Source organism: Corvus moneduloides, chromosome 2 (genome assembly GCF_009650955.1).
Source record: "Corvus moneduloides isolate bCorMon1 chromosome 2, bCorMon1.pri, whole genome shotgun sequence".
In the NCBI taxonomy this organism is placed as follows: Eukaryota; Metazoa; Chordata; class Aves; order Passeriformes; family Corvidae; genus Corvus; species Corvus moneduloides.
Genome location: NC_045477.1, coordinates 9,250,061 through 9,265,438, shown reverse-complemented (window position 1 = coordinate 9,265,438; position 15,378 = coordinate 9,250,061). Strand labels below are relative to the sequence as shown.

Here is a 15,378-nt window from a genome sequence, read left to right as displayed (position 1 = left end):
GCTCAGAATCGGACATTTTCAAATATTTGAAAGCCAATTGATCAAAACTGAATATGCAGTATTTTTACCCTGGGAACTGGCTTTTTTCATAAAAGATGCAGACTTCACACAGATAATTTTAGATGACCTTTTTACTGAGCCAGAAACATACTGTTGAAAAATTTCAATCAACATATTTCAGTTGTGCCTCAGTTTCCACGACCATTAAATTAAAGCGCTCTTTTATTCATAATTAGTTCATATGTTCAAATATTTATAAACTGTAGGCTGCTTTTTTTGTGTGTCACTTATGCACACATTCATGCCCTGGTAGTTTGGGCAGTGTGTGCTTTAGATGTAAAGTACCTGTAACTGGACAAGGCAGTTCTCAGTTCCACTGAGTCCATCATGTCTTTCCTTAATGCTACTGATAAGGGGACTGAGAGAAGCAGCAGATTTATTGATATGTATGTTTGTACTTTAGGAAAAAAATATTGCTCAAGCTGCAGATCAGCTTCCAGATAACAGGACTGACAAAATAATACTTATTCCAAGGATACCAACAGCCACCCCTCCAAGTTCTGGTTATTTTAAGGACTTTCATCACATGGGTTTTCCAAGCAACCACATCACATTTAGCTGAATTAAACAGAAAACCTTCATTCCATTTTCAATACTCCTTCTCTTTTTTTAGTAATCTAAGTGTTTCTAAAAAAAACCCCAAACAAACCCCAAACAAAACCACAGCAAAAAATTTACAGGCATAATGATAATATTATGCTGCCCATCATGGGCATTTTTGTTTATAAATAGCTGGACAGGAATAAGGAATAATGTCAGCGAGAACTGAGTTGCCCTTTAAATAGAAATAATCATCTGGTTATTTCAGTCAAGCAGCTGTGTATGCAGTAGGAAGTCTCACTCCCAAATATTATGATGACTCATCTACTTTCCTTTTCTAATAGTAAATGCTCTTTTCTCTTTTTAAGTGCAGCATTGATAAACCCTTCACAAGCTGCAATTCTACCTTACATCCCCTTATCTAAATCTGCAGATTTTAAAGTGCAGTTATGCATTTATATCCATAAAATTATCTACTATAATCACTGGTGTTACAAGGTTCTTTCACACAAACTGCAGACCTGTGAGATTTGCTGCCTTTATTAAAGCTAACATCTGAAATAGCATGCAAAATGCTAAGACTACAAATAGAAAAGGTACAGCCTGGACATCTCCCAAGTCCTTGGAAGGAGAGGAGTTAATCAGCACAGGCTGATTAATCGGAGAGCTTGCAGTGAGACACAGGACTGTACTGCAGATGTGTGGAGCACACTGAAGGTGTGGCCCGTGCTTTCCACATGCATATTTAAATACTTAAATTACATGGCCTTAAGGCTGCTATTAGAGAACAACCTCACGGAGAGGAAGAATTATACAGCGAAATGAGGCCTAACACATTTCTTCAAATAGAGAGCTGAGAAGAAGAGAAGGAAAAGCCCGGGTTACTCACGATTCTTTTCACCTCTCCACCTTGACCCCGCTTTTATTCTAGGTGCAACGTCCACGGCAGCAGTTATGTCTATTAGCCCAAGCAGCAGCAGCAGTGACAGCACAGCCATGCCAGGTAACAAAAAAAAAAAAAATCACCTCTACCTGGAGTACTGCTAGAGATGAATTAGAGAAGACTTTCCTTAGTAATAAACAATTGGAGCTAACAGCACTTACTCAGCAGAGGCAGAGCGAGATGTAAAATACTATTCCTACTAGAAATGTTTATTAAAAATTTCCATTGCATCGCTTATTTCCTTTATCCAGGGAATGCAAAAACAGAAGAGTTGTAAAGGTTTCCCCTAACTAGGAGCCTCTGGCACTCAGACGCAGGAGAAGATGCAGTAGCAGCTTTCTCTGGTCCCTCAGAAGCCACCGGCTCCTCACCTGCCTCTGCCACCTCTCAGCCCTTCCCAGTGTTTATCAACATTCCCCACAGCACCCTAGCAGGGGACACAGCCAGGCTGAAAACTGAGTTTTTTCTCCCTCACTTCCATATTTCACTGCAGATTCACAGAGCTGATGACACGGAACATTTTAATGTTGACACTCAAATCTCATTACGTTTATCAATGGGCACAGTTTGTCAAGCTTCCCCCCCTTACCCACAGAGGGGGGCAAAGGCAAAAAATAACATATCCAAGACAAAAAATAAATGCTTAAAAAAGAAACTTTTTTTCTAAGCTGTGCAGTAACTCTGTCTCTTATTCAGCACAAGTATCTTCTATTTCTAGGGAAAATAACACAAACAATGCCACCTCCCACACAGGTTTCTGTCAGCAGATGCTGCAAAAATGGAGCAGTTCATCGGCGGTAAGAGAAGCTCTGAGAAATTGTGTATAGGATCTGTGTTATCTAACAAACCTTCCCCCAGCAGCCCAGCAGCCTCGGGGCACCCAGCACCCAGTGCAAGCAAATTCCAGCGCTTGCAGCAGCGCTGTTGGCAGAGATTTAACCCTGGATCTGTCAGTACCAGGGAGCCAGATCACGAACTTCCCCATGGTCATTGAAACAGTCTCAAGGAAAAGCTGGAACACAAATTATCTTCTACCCCTTTCACCACAATCATGAAATCATTCCACACAACTCGTGAAGACCCAGAAAAGCTTCATCCTGAGAGATCCTGAAAATCACTATAAGAAGACCAGAGGGCTTTCCGTTCATGGTGACAGAGGGCTTTAGTCTGCACAAAGTCTATATTTATATCCAATAAAAATAAATGCAAAATTTCTAGTTCTTTAGCACTATAAGCATCAGACTCAGGAATACTTAAAATTGTTACTTATACAGTGAAACTTACTTTCTTCACAGAACAGCAATGAAATAGCATTCTCCAAGCTGATCTGCCTCACACATTGCATGTTGTCTGTTGTGTATGGATATAACCGAGCTGCAGAATTGAGGGCTTTTTTTGAATAAAGTACTGGAGTAAATTTCTAGATACAATTTCAATTACCAGGAAAGGGAAGACAAAGTAAGTTATTTCCATTTTAATAATGCATCTATTAATTTATAATGTTCACAAACACTGTTCTTTTTGAAATTTGAACTCCAAATGCTTAGTTCAATTGAAATACCACACAACAAGCAGTTAAGAGGTAACCACCTGAAGACACTAATTTCTATACATCCTCATGTCAGTGATAGGAACTTTCCAAAAGAGGGCAGTAAGAATTTTATCACCGAGAGCTGGTAGACCTCAAATGATCACAAGAAAGTTTCAACGGTTATTAAAGTAGTTATCCACAAACTCTTTAAAAGAGATGCTCTTTTTCTTTGGACCAGTTGGAGAAAATAGGAAGACAGATATGCCCTTATTTCAATTTGGGCGAGCTTCATTCCATACCAAAAGCAAAGTATTTATGGCATAGGATATAAAGAACCTGTGATCTGCCAAATCTCCTGCATGTTACATATTATAAGCAGCCTTCAGTTTTGCTCTGACCCCAGCACCACTGGTGGCTGTTCCCTCTGGAGAGATGACCAGAAGGGGGTGATTTCCACATATGGACCCAGTACTGGGGGAGTCAACACATCCTTGTCTCAGCAGGATTTCCCAATGAAAAATTTTGGGTTTTTTGTGGTAATTTTATTTGACAGGAGTCACATCTATGGACTGAAAAACAATTGAGCATCACTCCTATACATGCTGTTGGGCCTTTGCTCCACAGCAAAAATAACTCCTGTGGTAACATATAGTGTGAAAAGAAATGGTTGGGGGGGTTCAGATTGTGTTTTTTTAAAACACTTTCTAAGTGCACATTTTTCACGATGTGAACTCGTGCCAGTTCAGTCCATAGTCACTCTCTAAACATGAGTCACCACGTTGCTGGTTATGTAAGACACCTGAATGTGCCCAATTGTTCACTGCACCAAAATACAGCAAAGGAAAAAAACCCCTCAGGTAATATAAGGCAGCCCTTTGGGAGCACATGAGCAGTAATGCAGAATGGTGTAGTTAATTGTGAACGCAGAAAAATTGATTTTTCAAAGGACAGCTGCAGTTTTGAGCACCGAAACCAAAAGGCTTTGCAATCTCACAGTTGATAGTGAACTGTTTGAAGGACAGAGGATAAAGCTTTTCAAAGAAAAAAGAAAAGCCAAAGCAAAGTATGAAATTCCAGAACGAAAAAAAATTAATCTGAGCTAAAAATTCGAGCTGCCTCCTAGAAGAATCCCCTGCCTTGTAGTTAGTACTTGTTATCCTTTATCTGGTCCAAGATCCAAACTTCACTGAGCCTTGTGCTGGGCAAAAGTAAACTGGTGCATCAAATTTGTATTTTGGCAGATGTTGGCTGAGCTCTCAAGCCACACAGTTGTTTTGTCTAACAGGGAATCCCAGGTTACAGTGGGAAATCCTACACAGAGTTAATGGAAAATTTCAGAACTGTAGGCCAGATGGCTTTTTATCTTACAAGATTAATGGAAGGGTACTTTTATGGACACAAACACTTGCATGGACAATTTTGCACAGGTTGCCCCCATTTATCCTGTCATAGCAGAAGGAGCTGCTGCCTTCAGAAAAGCTACTCCATACCCTGAGGAGTGTGAAGGGATGCCCAAAGCAGTATCTCATGAGTGACCATTTTCATTCACACAAAGAAATGCAGACAGGGAAAAGTGATCACCAAAAGAGCTTTTCTATCACTCTGTCTAACACAGCGCCTCATGCACTGGTTAGCAGGGCAGTGGGCAATTACTGCCATCAAAGAAATGCCAGTCCACTGCCTTCCCCACTGGAGTAATAGCAAGTAAAACCAAACCAATTAAGCATTCAGAGGTGTGAAGCCAAATAAAAGGTGGCCTGCTCCTACATGATTCAGTATTTTATAGCTCATTTAACTACTTTCAGTTTCTGCTGTATAATTTCTGTTCATGTGAGTTCCTCAGCTATTTGAAGGCTTATTCAAAAGCAATATAATTAATTCTGGAATTAGCCATGTGGACAAATTTTTCAGAGATGCAGTGGACCACTTGAAGATGTTGCACCAAGACTTGATGCCTTCCTGACTTATATGCTACAGTTCAGTCAAGAGGACCTGAAGATAAAATTACATAATGAATTCATGGTCTGTGTTACGCTAGTTCTATCTATCTTCTATCTTTAATACACATCATTCTCTCAAATGATGTGTATTAAATGTTCAGATGTATTTAATTTCTTTTCTCCTCAGCTTTCATTATGTCCGAGACTTTTAATTTCTGGTTTAGTGTGCCACAGATAAAAGTCACTCGCAATTTACTGCACAGATCTTTCCTTGGATCAAGTAGCTTCCACAGAGCTTTTTATCCATAATAGGCAGAACTTTCTTTCTAAAGTTCTCTCTCCCTTCGTTAGAGACTTCACCTTCTTTTAACTGGTAGCAGAGCTCTACAGCATCTTGGCATGGGCTTCCAGGAAGGGTTTCAAACAACTTTCATCTGCATTCATTCACAAAGATATGATCAAAGCTACAGCCTCTCTCCCTGGAAGAGCAGCTATCCTTTGAACATCAGTTCCTCTTATACACAGAGGTTCTTCTCCACTCCTCAAAGCCAAAGCCACTTCCTTGCACAGGGACGTCTCTGTCGCTTCTGAAGAACCTACCACTGACTGTGTTGGAAACTGATGACCTGGGAAAGCTTTTTTTGCCACAGAAGTCAGGTGCTGGTTTAGGGCTAAGGAGGACAGACTGACAAGGAAGACCCTGGCTAGGCACCATGCCATGGGCTCATGAGTCATCCTCTCCTCAAAGTCACACAAGGACTGCCTCAACCTGTGAGTAAGGGCAGCTCTGGCTCCCTCCCCTTCTTATCATGCAGGGTAATGAGCTGCCCTTTCGAGTCCTTGATTCTAAGGCATCTTTATCAAATTTGCAAAACAAAGCAGGTCTCTATTTCTGCAGTATGAGCTCTACTTAAATAGCTGCCACATACAGTTCTTACACTGCCTTTGATGCACTTCTGCAACAGCCTCCCCTTTTAAAAGAAAAACTCAATCCGGGCGCCCTCAGGGAGCCTCTGTGAGGCAGCCATACAGAGACTTTGGGGCATGACAGGACAACAGTCACAGAACTCATTAAAGCTAAACATTACCCAAGTTTTATTTTACAAGCTTTATAACTCTAAAAACTCCAGGGAGATCAACTCAGATGCAGAAATGTTTGCCATGAAAACACTGTAGTGCTGTGAAGTGAAGGACACACACACATAATTCAGCAGTGTGTGTGTGGAACAGACCCACACACCATTGTACCCCTGCAGTCTTGGGGAAACACTCAAGTTCCCAGATCAGCTTGGCGAAATTTTTTGTGGTTCTGATTGTAATACAGATCTAATTAATATATTAATAGAACAAAGATCCTGAATCTGACTGGGTTTTTAAACCTTTCAAATGCATAAAATTGAAATAACTTGCCAAATTCACCATTCTAACATACCCGTTATTTTTTTCTGTTTAATTATAGAACAGCAACAGTGCACTCAGCACTGTATACATATAAACTAACATTACCTCTCCTCTAAAGACTTCATGGTCCAGCACGACCGAGTCTTAAAAGTCATCACTTCTCTGAGGGCATATGTTTGTTCCACTTTGCCTGCAGCTGGTGCATGGTAAGGGATGTGGTACACCCACTCAGTGCCATGTTCTCTAGCCCAGGTGTTCTTGAAATGAGTCCCATTGTCAGACTCGATTCTCTCAGGGGTGCCATGCCTCCAAAGGATTTGCTTTTCAAGGCCCAGGATGGTGTTCCGGACTGTATCATGAGGCACAGGGTAGGTCTTCAGCCATCCAGTGGTGGCTTCTACCATTGTGAGCACACAGTGCTTGCCTTGGTGGGTTTGAGGCAGTGTGATGTAATCAATCTGCCAGGCCTCCCCATACTTGTATTTGGGCCATCGCCCACCATACAACAGAGGCTTCACCCGCTTGGCCTGCTTGATCGCAGCAGATGTCTCACAATCATGGATCGCCTGGGAGATACTGTCCACTGATCCACCCCTCGGTCTCGTGCCCACTTATAGGTGGCATCTCTGCCCTGATGGCCTGAGGCATCATGGGCCCATCGAGCTAGGAGCAACTCTCCCTTGTGCTGCCAATCCAAATCTATCTGGGACACCTCTATCTTCACAGCCTGATCAACCCGTTTGTTGTTTCAGTGTTCCTCATCAGCCCGACTCTTAGGGACGTGAGCATCTACATGATGGACCTTCACAGGTAGCTTCTCTACCCGAGTGGCAATGTCTTTCCACTCCTCAGCAGCCCAGATTGGTTTTCCCTTACGCTGCCAGTTGGCCTTTTTCCACCCTTCCAGCCACCCCCACAGAGCATTGCCTACCATCTACAAATCGGTGTAGAGTTTTGGCCACTTCTCTCTCTCAGCAATGTCTAGAGCCAACTGGATGCCTTTGAGTTCAGCAAGTTGGCTTGATCCACCTTCTCCTTCAGTAGCTGCTGTGACCTGTCGTATGGGGCTCCATACGGCTGCTTTCCACTTTCGTTTCATCCCTACGATGTGACAAGAACCATCGGTGAAAAGAGCATAACGTGTTTCTTCTGATGGCAGTTGGTTGTACGGTGGAGCTTCCTCAGCGCGTGTCACTTGTTCTTGTTCCTCTTCATCAGTGAGACCAAAGCTTCCACCTTCAGGCCAATTAGTGATTATTTCTAAGATCCCAGGGCAATTTGGGCTTCCAATACAGGTGTGTTGTGTTATGAGGGCAATCCACTTGCTCCATGTGGCATTGGTGGCATAGTGGGTAGAGGGAACCTTTGCTTTGAACATCCACCCCAGCACCGGTAGTTGGGGTGCCAGGAGGAGTTGTGCTTCACTGCCAATGACCTCTGAGGCTGTTTGGATTCCTTCATAGGCGGCCAAGATTTCATTCTCTGTGGGAGTGTAGTTGGCTTCAGACCCTCTGTAGCTTCTGCTCCAGAATCCCAGTGGTCGGCCCCGAGTCTCACCAGGCACCTTCTGCCAGAGGCTCCAGGACAGCCCATTGCTCCCGGCTGCAGAGTAGAGCACGTTCTTCACCTCTGGTCCTGTCCTGACTGGGCCAAGGGCTACCGCATGAGTGATTTCCTGTTTGATCTGGGTGAAGGCTTGCTGCTGTTCAGGGCTCCAGTAGAAATCGTTTTTCTTATGGGTAACCAGATAGAGAGGACTCACAATTTGACTATATTCAGGAATGTGCATCCTCCAGAAGCCTATGGCACCTAGGAAAGCTTGTGTTTCTTTTTTGTTGGTCAGTGGAGATATCGTGATGATTTTACTGATGACCTCAGTGGGAATCTGACATCGTCTGTCTTGCCACTTCACCCCCAGGAACTGGATCTCTCGGGCAGGTCCCTTGGCTTTGTTCTTGATGGCAAAGCCAGCTTTCAGGAGAATCTGGATGATCTTCTCTCCTTTCCCAAATACCTCTGATGCCGTGTTCCCCCACACAATGATGTCATCAATGTACTGCAGATGTTCTGGAGCCTCACCCTTTTCTAGTGCACTCTGGATTAGTCCATGACAAATGGTGGGACTGTGCTTCCACCCCTGGGGCAGTCGGTTCCAGGGGTACTGCACATCCCTCCAGGTGAAGGCAAACTGAGGCCTGCACTCTGCTGCCAGAGGAATGGAGAAAAACGCATTTGCAATGTCAACGGTGGTGTGCCATTTTGCTGCTTTGGACTCCAGCTTGTACTGGAGTTCCAACATGTCCGGCACAGCAGCGCTCAATGGTGGAGTCACTTCATTCAAGCCACTGTAGTCCACTGTCAATCTCCATTCCCCTTCAGACTTGCCTACAGACCAGATGGGGCTGTTGAGGGGTGAGTGGGCCTTGATGACCACCCCTTGGCTCTCCAGCTCACGAATGATCATGTGAATCACAGCATCTCTATTTGTCCGGTACTGCTGGCGATGCACTGTTGAGGTGGCATTGGCACTCGCTCTTTCACCTTCAGGAGCCCGACTGCAGAAGGATTTTTGGTCAGCCCAGGCAAGGTGTTCAATTGCCTAATGCCCTCTGTCTCCACAGCAGCTATTCCGAAGGCCCACCTGAGTCCTTTCGGGTCTTTGAAATACCTGCTATGGAGGAAGTCTATGCCCAGAATACACGGGGCTTCTGGGCCAGTCACAATAGGACGTTTCTTCCATTCTTGTCCAGTTAGGCTCATGTCGGCTTCAAGCAGTGTCAACTGCTGCGATCCCCCTGTCACTCCAGAAATAGAAACCGGTCCTGCATCCACGTGTCTTGATGAAATCAAGATGAACTGCATGTCCGGGTCAACCAAGGCTTCATGTTTCTGTGGTTCTGATGTGCCAGGCCATCAAACCCACACTGTCCAAAAGACGCAATTTTTCCTGGCCTCTACCTGGCTAGAGGCAGGGTCCCTCTAGTCCTGGTTATGATTTGAAGCTCTAGCTACTTCCCTTCTGGTGGAGCTCCCTCTCTCAGCATTACCATCCTTCAATTCACGCACCTGTGCTCCCAGGACAGAAGTTGGTTTTCCATCCCACCTTCTCATGTCTTTCCCACTGTCACACAGGAAGAACCACAGCTCAGCTCGTGGGGTGTACCCTCTCTTCCTAGCCGTGGGATGTCTGCTTCTGGTAACAGGGTCTCTGGTCTGCACTGATGCGATTTGGAGAAGGCCCTCTTTCAGCTCCTTCCCGAGTTTCTGATGACTCTTGTCCATCCTATCTTCCATCTTCTGTATGGTCTCTGACAGACTCTTTTCCACAGCTGCGATTCCTGCTTGTGTTGGGCCGTGCACAGCGTCTGCATATGCCTGGAGCCTCCTCACCATAGAACTCACTGTCTCATCCCCATCATTCCACGTCATCATTGCTAAAGCAGGGGCGTATTCTGGTGGCGCGTGTTCAGCAAGTTTCAGCCACATCACCAGTGTACATTTTACCATGTCAGGGCTCCTAATTGCTTGGTCATCTGAGAATATGATCTCTATCACTGCCAGTTCTCTCAGGCATTGAATCCCTTGTTCCATGGTGTTCCAGGGGTTTAGCTGCAGCTGGAGATCTTCCCAGCACAGGTATCTTTCCTTCACACTTTTTAAGAGCCGTGTCCAGAGACTGAGCGCTTCAGGATCCCTTGTCATCCCTTGGTCAATATTTCAATCACGTGACAGGGATCCCAAATGCCTCCCTTCAGTGCCATCCAGAATTGTACCATTGCCTGTAGCATCCCAGATTCAGACCATCTTAATATAGTTTCATCAGGCCGTTGGGTGTAATCTTTCCTCAGGTTATGAAGGCTCTCTATGGACGGGGACTCAGTAATGATTTTGGGTTCCAATTCCTCTGCTGGCTGTGAAGGTCCTGGCTGCCCTTCATTATCCACTGGGCGAATGGATTTGGCTTTGTGTTTCTTTCTCTGGACAGGGGCAATTGTTATTGGTTTAGGCTCCCCATCTTCTTTAGCTGCAGCTGGAGTGATTGGGGTGTCTGCTGGCTTATTCTCCTGCTCCTCTGGCTGTATCTTCTGCCCTACAGTATCTAGCAGCGTGTGGTAAGCATTAGCCAGGACCCAGCACATGGCAATGAGCTTTTTCTTTTCACCCACACTGTTATTGCAGTTTTCCTTCAGATACTTCCCCACCTCAGCTGGATTCTGAATTTGTTCAGGGGGGAAGTTCCAGGCTACTGGATCAGAAAACTGCTTCAGGGTCTGGCCTATGTCCTCCCATACCCCACACCACTTAGGATTTTCTATAACTGGGGCAGGTGTCTGGGCAACCCCTCTGGAAATCTCAGCCCTTATTTTAGACAAGCTGGAGACCATATAGAGAAACCCTGCTAGATAACATAATAAGAAAATGGTATCTTAAATATCCAGGGAAAACTGGACACTTTCAAAAGGTGACGTGCCAGATTTGAAGGGGAAGGAGATGACGGGCTGGGAATTATCATCCCCTGCTTTTCCCCTAACAAACTGGGTGTAATTACTAATACATTCCAAAAGGAAACTACCAAGGCCAGAATGGAAGAACAACATGACATACACCTTCTCAACGGTTTCCATCATGTCAGCCAAACTTCTAGAGATCACTAGCACCAGGCATATCAAAATGGCAGTCCTGATTCTTATTCCTGACTTATAAAAAGTGTAAGCCAGGGACCCGACTGCCCATAGCTGTGGATATGTACTTATGGTTAGGTTCCACAGAAGAATTATTAAATCAAACAGCGTGGTCTTACTGCTATACCTCAATATGAAGTGCTTCAAACCAAAATGTTGGGGTTTTTTCCCACTTTCACGTGCCCCTTAAGTTGGGTGCCAAATTTATGTCTCAGTTTTGGAGACAAAACTTCAGGAGGAAAAGGCCTCCCCTTTTCCTCCACCAATAAGACAAGTGGGTCACAAGAAGTGAAAGTGGGAAAAAGAAACCAAACTGTTTATTAACACACAAACAAAACAGGGTAGAACAGGATTTAAAAAAACCCTCAAAATACAACAAATTCACAGAGAGGGAACAGACTGTGGGCTCGGACCAGCCGGAGCCACCCCGCAGGCCTGCCAGGGCCACCTCCGCAGGCTCCCCAGACCAGCGAGAAGGGAAGGGAGGCAGTGAGGCAAGGGGAAGGAAGGGGGAAAAAAACCAAAAAAAAACCAACAGAACCTTTTCCCAGCTAGCTGGAACACAAAGGAGACCCAGAAAAGCAGCACAGTGCTCCCAGCGCACTCCCTCCCGAGTCCCGCTGAGCCCCTGGAGCCCTTGGGCTGAGCCGTTCAACGCCCCCTCGGGTCCGTGGCTCCGGCCCCGCCCCCGGGTCCATCGTAAAGGCACAGCATCCCTGGGCGTTGACCGGACAGTTAAGGAATAAAGCGGCTTCATAACATCACCCCAGGACAAGAGATGATCTGTTTTTTTGAGGGAAAACGTATCTTTTTCTTACCCATGTACCTTATCAATTTGCCATCTATTCTCACGCCTTCAAGGCAACACAGATTTTGATTTTTATTTTTTTTCAGAGACTTCAATTTTCCTAGATTTATTTTTTCCATGTGGCTGCAGAAGAGTAGGCACTAGAGAAAGCCTGTAAAGTTAAGTCAGGAGCTACTATGACTTTTACAAGAAATTCCCCATTACAGGCCTAGCTAGTAGGAAAAAAGCAAGAATTAAGATTTTGGTTTTCTTCTTATTTCATAACACATTATTTTTTCTCTTTGTTTGTAAAAGATGACTTAAGTCCTTCAGGAAGTAAATTAAAAAAAAAAAAAAAAAGGCAAACTGATCTAGGAACACGTAATAAAGAACGTATTTTTTTCTTGTTAAAAATGCAGAGTGAGTTCCTATGAGATATCTCTAAGCTTGCTCTTGGGCAAAGGAATCATCCTTCCTAAACAAGCTAGACAAATCAGACATTGTAACTGGATAAAGCCTAATGAGAGAACATCTCTTAAAGGCTGCTGTTCAAGCTGGAGGTGGCACCTTGTCCTTCATACCAGGAGAGTTTATGCATTTACAGTCACTACTGGGAAAAAATTAAAAAAAAAATAAAGTGAAATAGCCAAAAAGCTAAGGACCAGAAGAGCAGGGCACTCCAACCCCAGTTGACCCAGGGTATCTGAGTGATGCTGATGCTACTACAGCCTAGTAAGTCTCCTTCTTGCACCACCTCCCCCTACAGCACAAATTGCTTTTGAACAAGAGAACTAATTCTTCTTTAAAAGCAGAAAGTACCAGCAGACTCTGGATCCCAATACACCATCAGTGAAGGAAGCACGGCTTTCATGAAAGCATCACATCTCAATATGCCTTCTTAGCCCTGGCACTAAATCAGCAAAACCCCTGAGCGCATCTCAAGTGTTCTCAGGACCCTCAACCACAGCACTTCAGGCTTTTAAAGACTCTCTGTCTCCTACTGCTGTGATCCCACACCAGCAGCCAGAGCGTGCCTTCTTCTAATGATATTTAGCATTTTTATGTGTGACTGCACAACTAACAGTTCTTCACGGTTCTATGTGAGCTGATACTTCGACACAGCCAGTGTTTTATGTCAGCATAAATGAGAAGCTGTATGAGACTACCGCAAGAATGCTTCCCAGATCATGTTGATAGTAAAATTTTATAAGATAATGTTGGCTATTTTAACATCAAACTTATGGATTAAATATATCCCAAACACATTTAATGTATTCAAGTCATTTATCATTATCTGTTCTAACAAACTGGCAGTATTTATCCTATTAATTCAGGCAAATGCAGGACTGTTTACTGAGTGGTGGAGAATTATAAGGATATGTTCAGACAAAAATAAACACAAGAAACTAAAGTGAATATTGTTTAATGTAAAAATGTGCCATCCTACTCAGCTCTCAAAATAAACTGCTAAACTGTTGTCGGCCTTCTGGTTTTCAAAAAAACTGATTGTTAGGCTAATCTGTCAGGCCTGATTTGCATTTCTATATTTACTTTTTCTCACACATTTAAAATATAATCTTAGTGGGTTTCAGGGAAACATTCAGAGAAGACCTGGACATTTTATGATTGCGAGATCAAATACACAGGTTATTGCATTTTTTCTTCTTATTTATGCTTCTGAAACGTCTTTCCTTTTTTCTAATGGGTCTTTACTGAAGTCTGATTTTCCTTTCCACTGAGCTCTGACTCTCTCCATACTCCATCTCAGTGTACTACTCCCTTTTTTTCCAGCTTATCATTCCTCATCTCCTTCTATCTGTACCTCCAGTTAACCATGCCCTGTTTGGCCGTGAGGAACTGCCTGGAAGAGGTGCAAAGGAAAAGGTAGTTGAGCTGAGAACTGTGCCAACAAGAGTGAGTAACTGATGATGAGAAACCCAGGCGAGTGTGGCATTGTCTCAGCAGGTGATTTTGAGTACATAACATGAGATAAACAAGTATTTTTTAAACTGGCCCTGTGCTACAGTTCAGCTCAAAAACCTAGAAGCTGGAGCCAGCCTGCCAAGTGCATAAACCTCCATGAAGTTTATCCCAGAAGATGGAAATATTCCTGGTATTCACCCTGTTCATTTTAGAAAAGAAATTGCTTTCTACACATGCTTGCTGAAGAGGGCGTGATGTGGGAATACAAAATCAGCTAATTTTTCCTAGGGTGGGTGGCACTAGAAGCATGGGAAACTATCTTGGCAGATGGGCAGAGGAATTATGACAAAATGCCTAAAAGCATGTACAAGAGTCTGGTTACACTTTTTCTGGTCCTGCCAACCCAAACTGCAATGCAGTGAAGACTTTACAATATCTTCATCCAAGCGTGTGAGGACATTTCCTCTGCAGTGTTTCCATACTGACCTTCAGAATAGGAATCAAGGTCAATGTCTCACAGCCTAATAAGAAAAAATTTCTGTTGAAGGTCAACTTTATCAGGCAGTTGCATTGGTGTTAATGAATCAGGGTTTTTTTTTTTAACTTTTTCAGTTTTCCATTTTGTCAGGGAAAACTTAATTCTCCAGTGCTGAATCTTGTTATTAGGAGACTAAGTAACGTATAATAATTTTAGCAATGACATGGCTTGTGTCCGAAATGGCGCAAACAATTCACTGACTGTAGTGGATCTATAGCAAACTGTGAGCATCTGGCCTCCTCTGCTTTGATCAACTTTTTCAAAGCCTACTTGAGAAAGATGGAGGCTCTTTCCTATTAAGAGAACAATGGGAACTGGGTTTCTCTGTACCCAGAGAGAAGGCAGTAATACAATTTTCAGCAGTCAGTGGAAGTTAGTGGTCTGACTTCTATTTGTGCCTTTGAAAATCTCCCCAGTGAGATTCTTTGGGTGAATTAGAGCTATGGGGTAATCTCCTAAATTGGAACAGAATCAATAAGCTAAATGAAAACATTTACCTCAAACTCTAATTTAAGCCCTGAGCTGATGGATTAAAAATGTCATATCTTTAATAGATGTACAGAAATAAAAGCGTCACCATTAACTGATATGTCATAACGAGCATGGGGTAAAATTACCATTTAAAACCTCATGCAAACTCTACAGTCAAGTGAAATAAAACACAAACACATCCAATATGTTTTTCTATGGGTTGGGATACAGCAATAGTAGGAACACAGGCCACTGTGCCTTTTGTTTATATTTCAAACTAAAAAATACATTCTTAGCTGATTCAGGGCAACATTTTACTTTATGTTTCATGTTGTCCTACTGTACACAGACGTGTTAATGGAAATCAGCCCAAAACCAAAAGTGTGTGTTTTTAATGAGTTCCATGCTTTCTAAACTAGAAAATCACCATCATAATATATTGGAGTTTAGAGCAATGTCATAATAACTTAGACACAGGAAAATAAACATTCCTAAGTATATGAGCTACTTGAAATTAATAACCTCAGTAATAAAACCAATACTTTCCTCATAGTTCTTAGTA

General features: G+C 43.3%; 1 protein-coding gene across 7 annotated transcripts in view; it reads right to left on the bottom strand.

Annotated features, from left to right (window-relative positions):
• The window catches only part of ROBO1 (roundabout guidance receptor 1), a 701,856-nt gene that overhangs the window by 496,885 nt on the left and 189,593 nt on the right, over window positions 1-15,378 (bottom strand). For 2 of the 7 annotated variants that reach the window (XM_032096971.1, XM_032096998.1), the window contains exon 1: window positions 1,490-1,904. The exons of 1 other annotated variant lie outside the window; for it this stretch is intronic. In XM_032096971.1, coding sequence (XP_031952862.1) covers window positions 1,490-1,598 — 109 coding nt within the window. In that variant the 5' untranslated portion in view covers window positions 1,599-1,904. Of the gene's footprint in view, window positions 1-1,489; window positions 1,911-15,378 lie in introns of those variants that run through there. 4 more of the 7 variants (XM_032097028.1, XM_032097020.1, XM_032096980.1 and 1 more) reach the window with 4 other exon arrangements.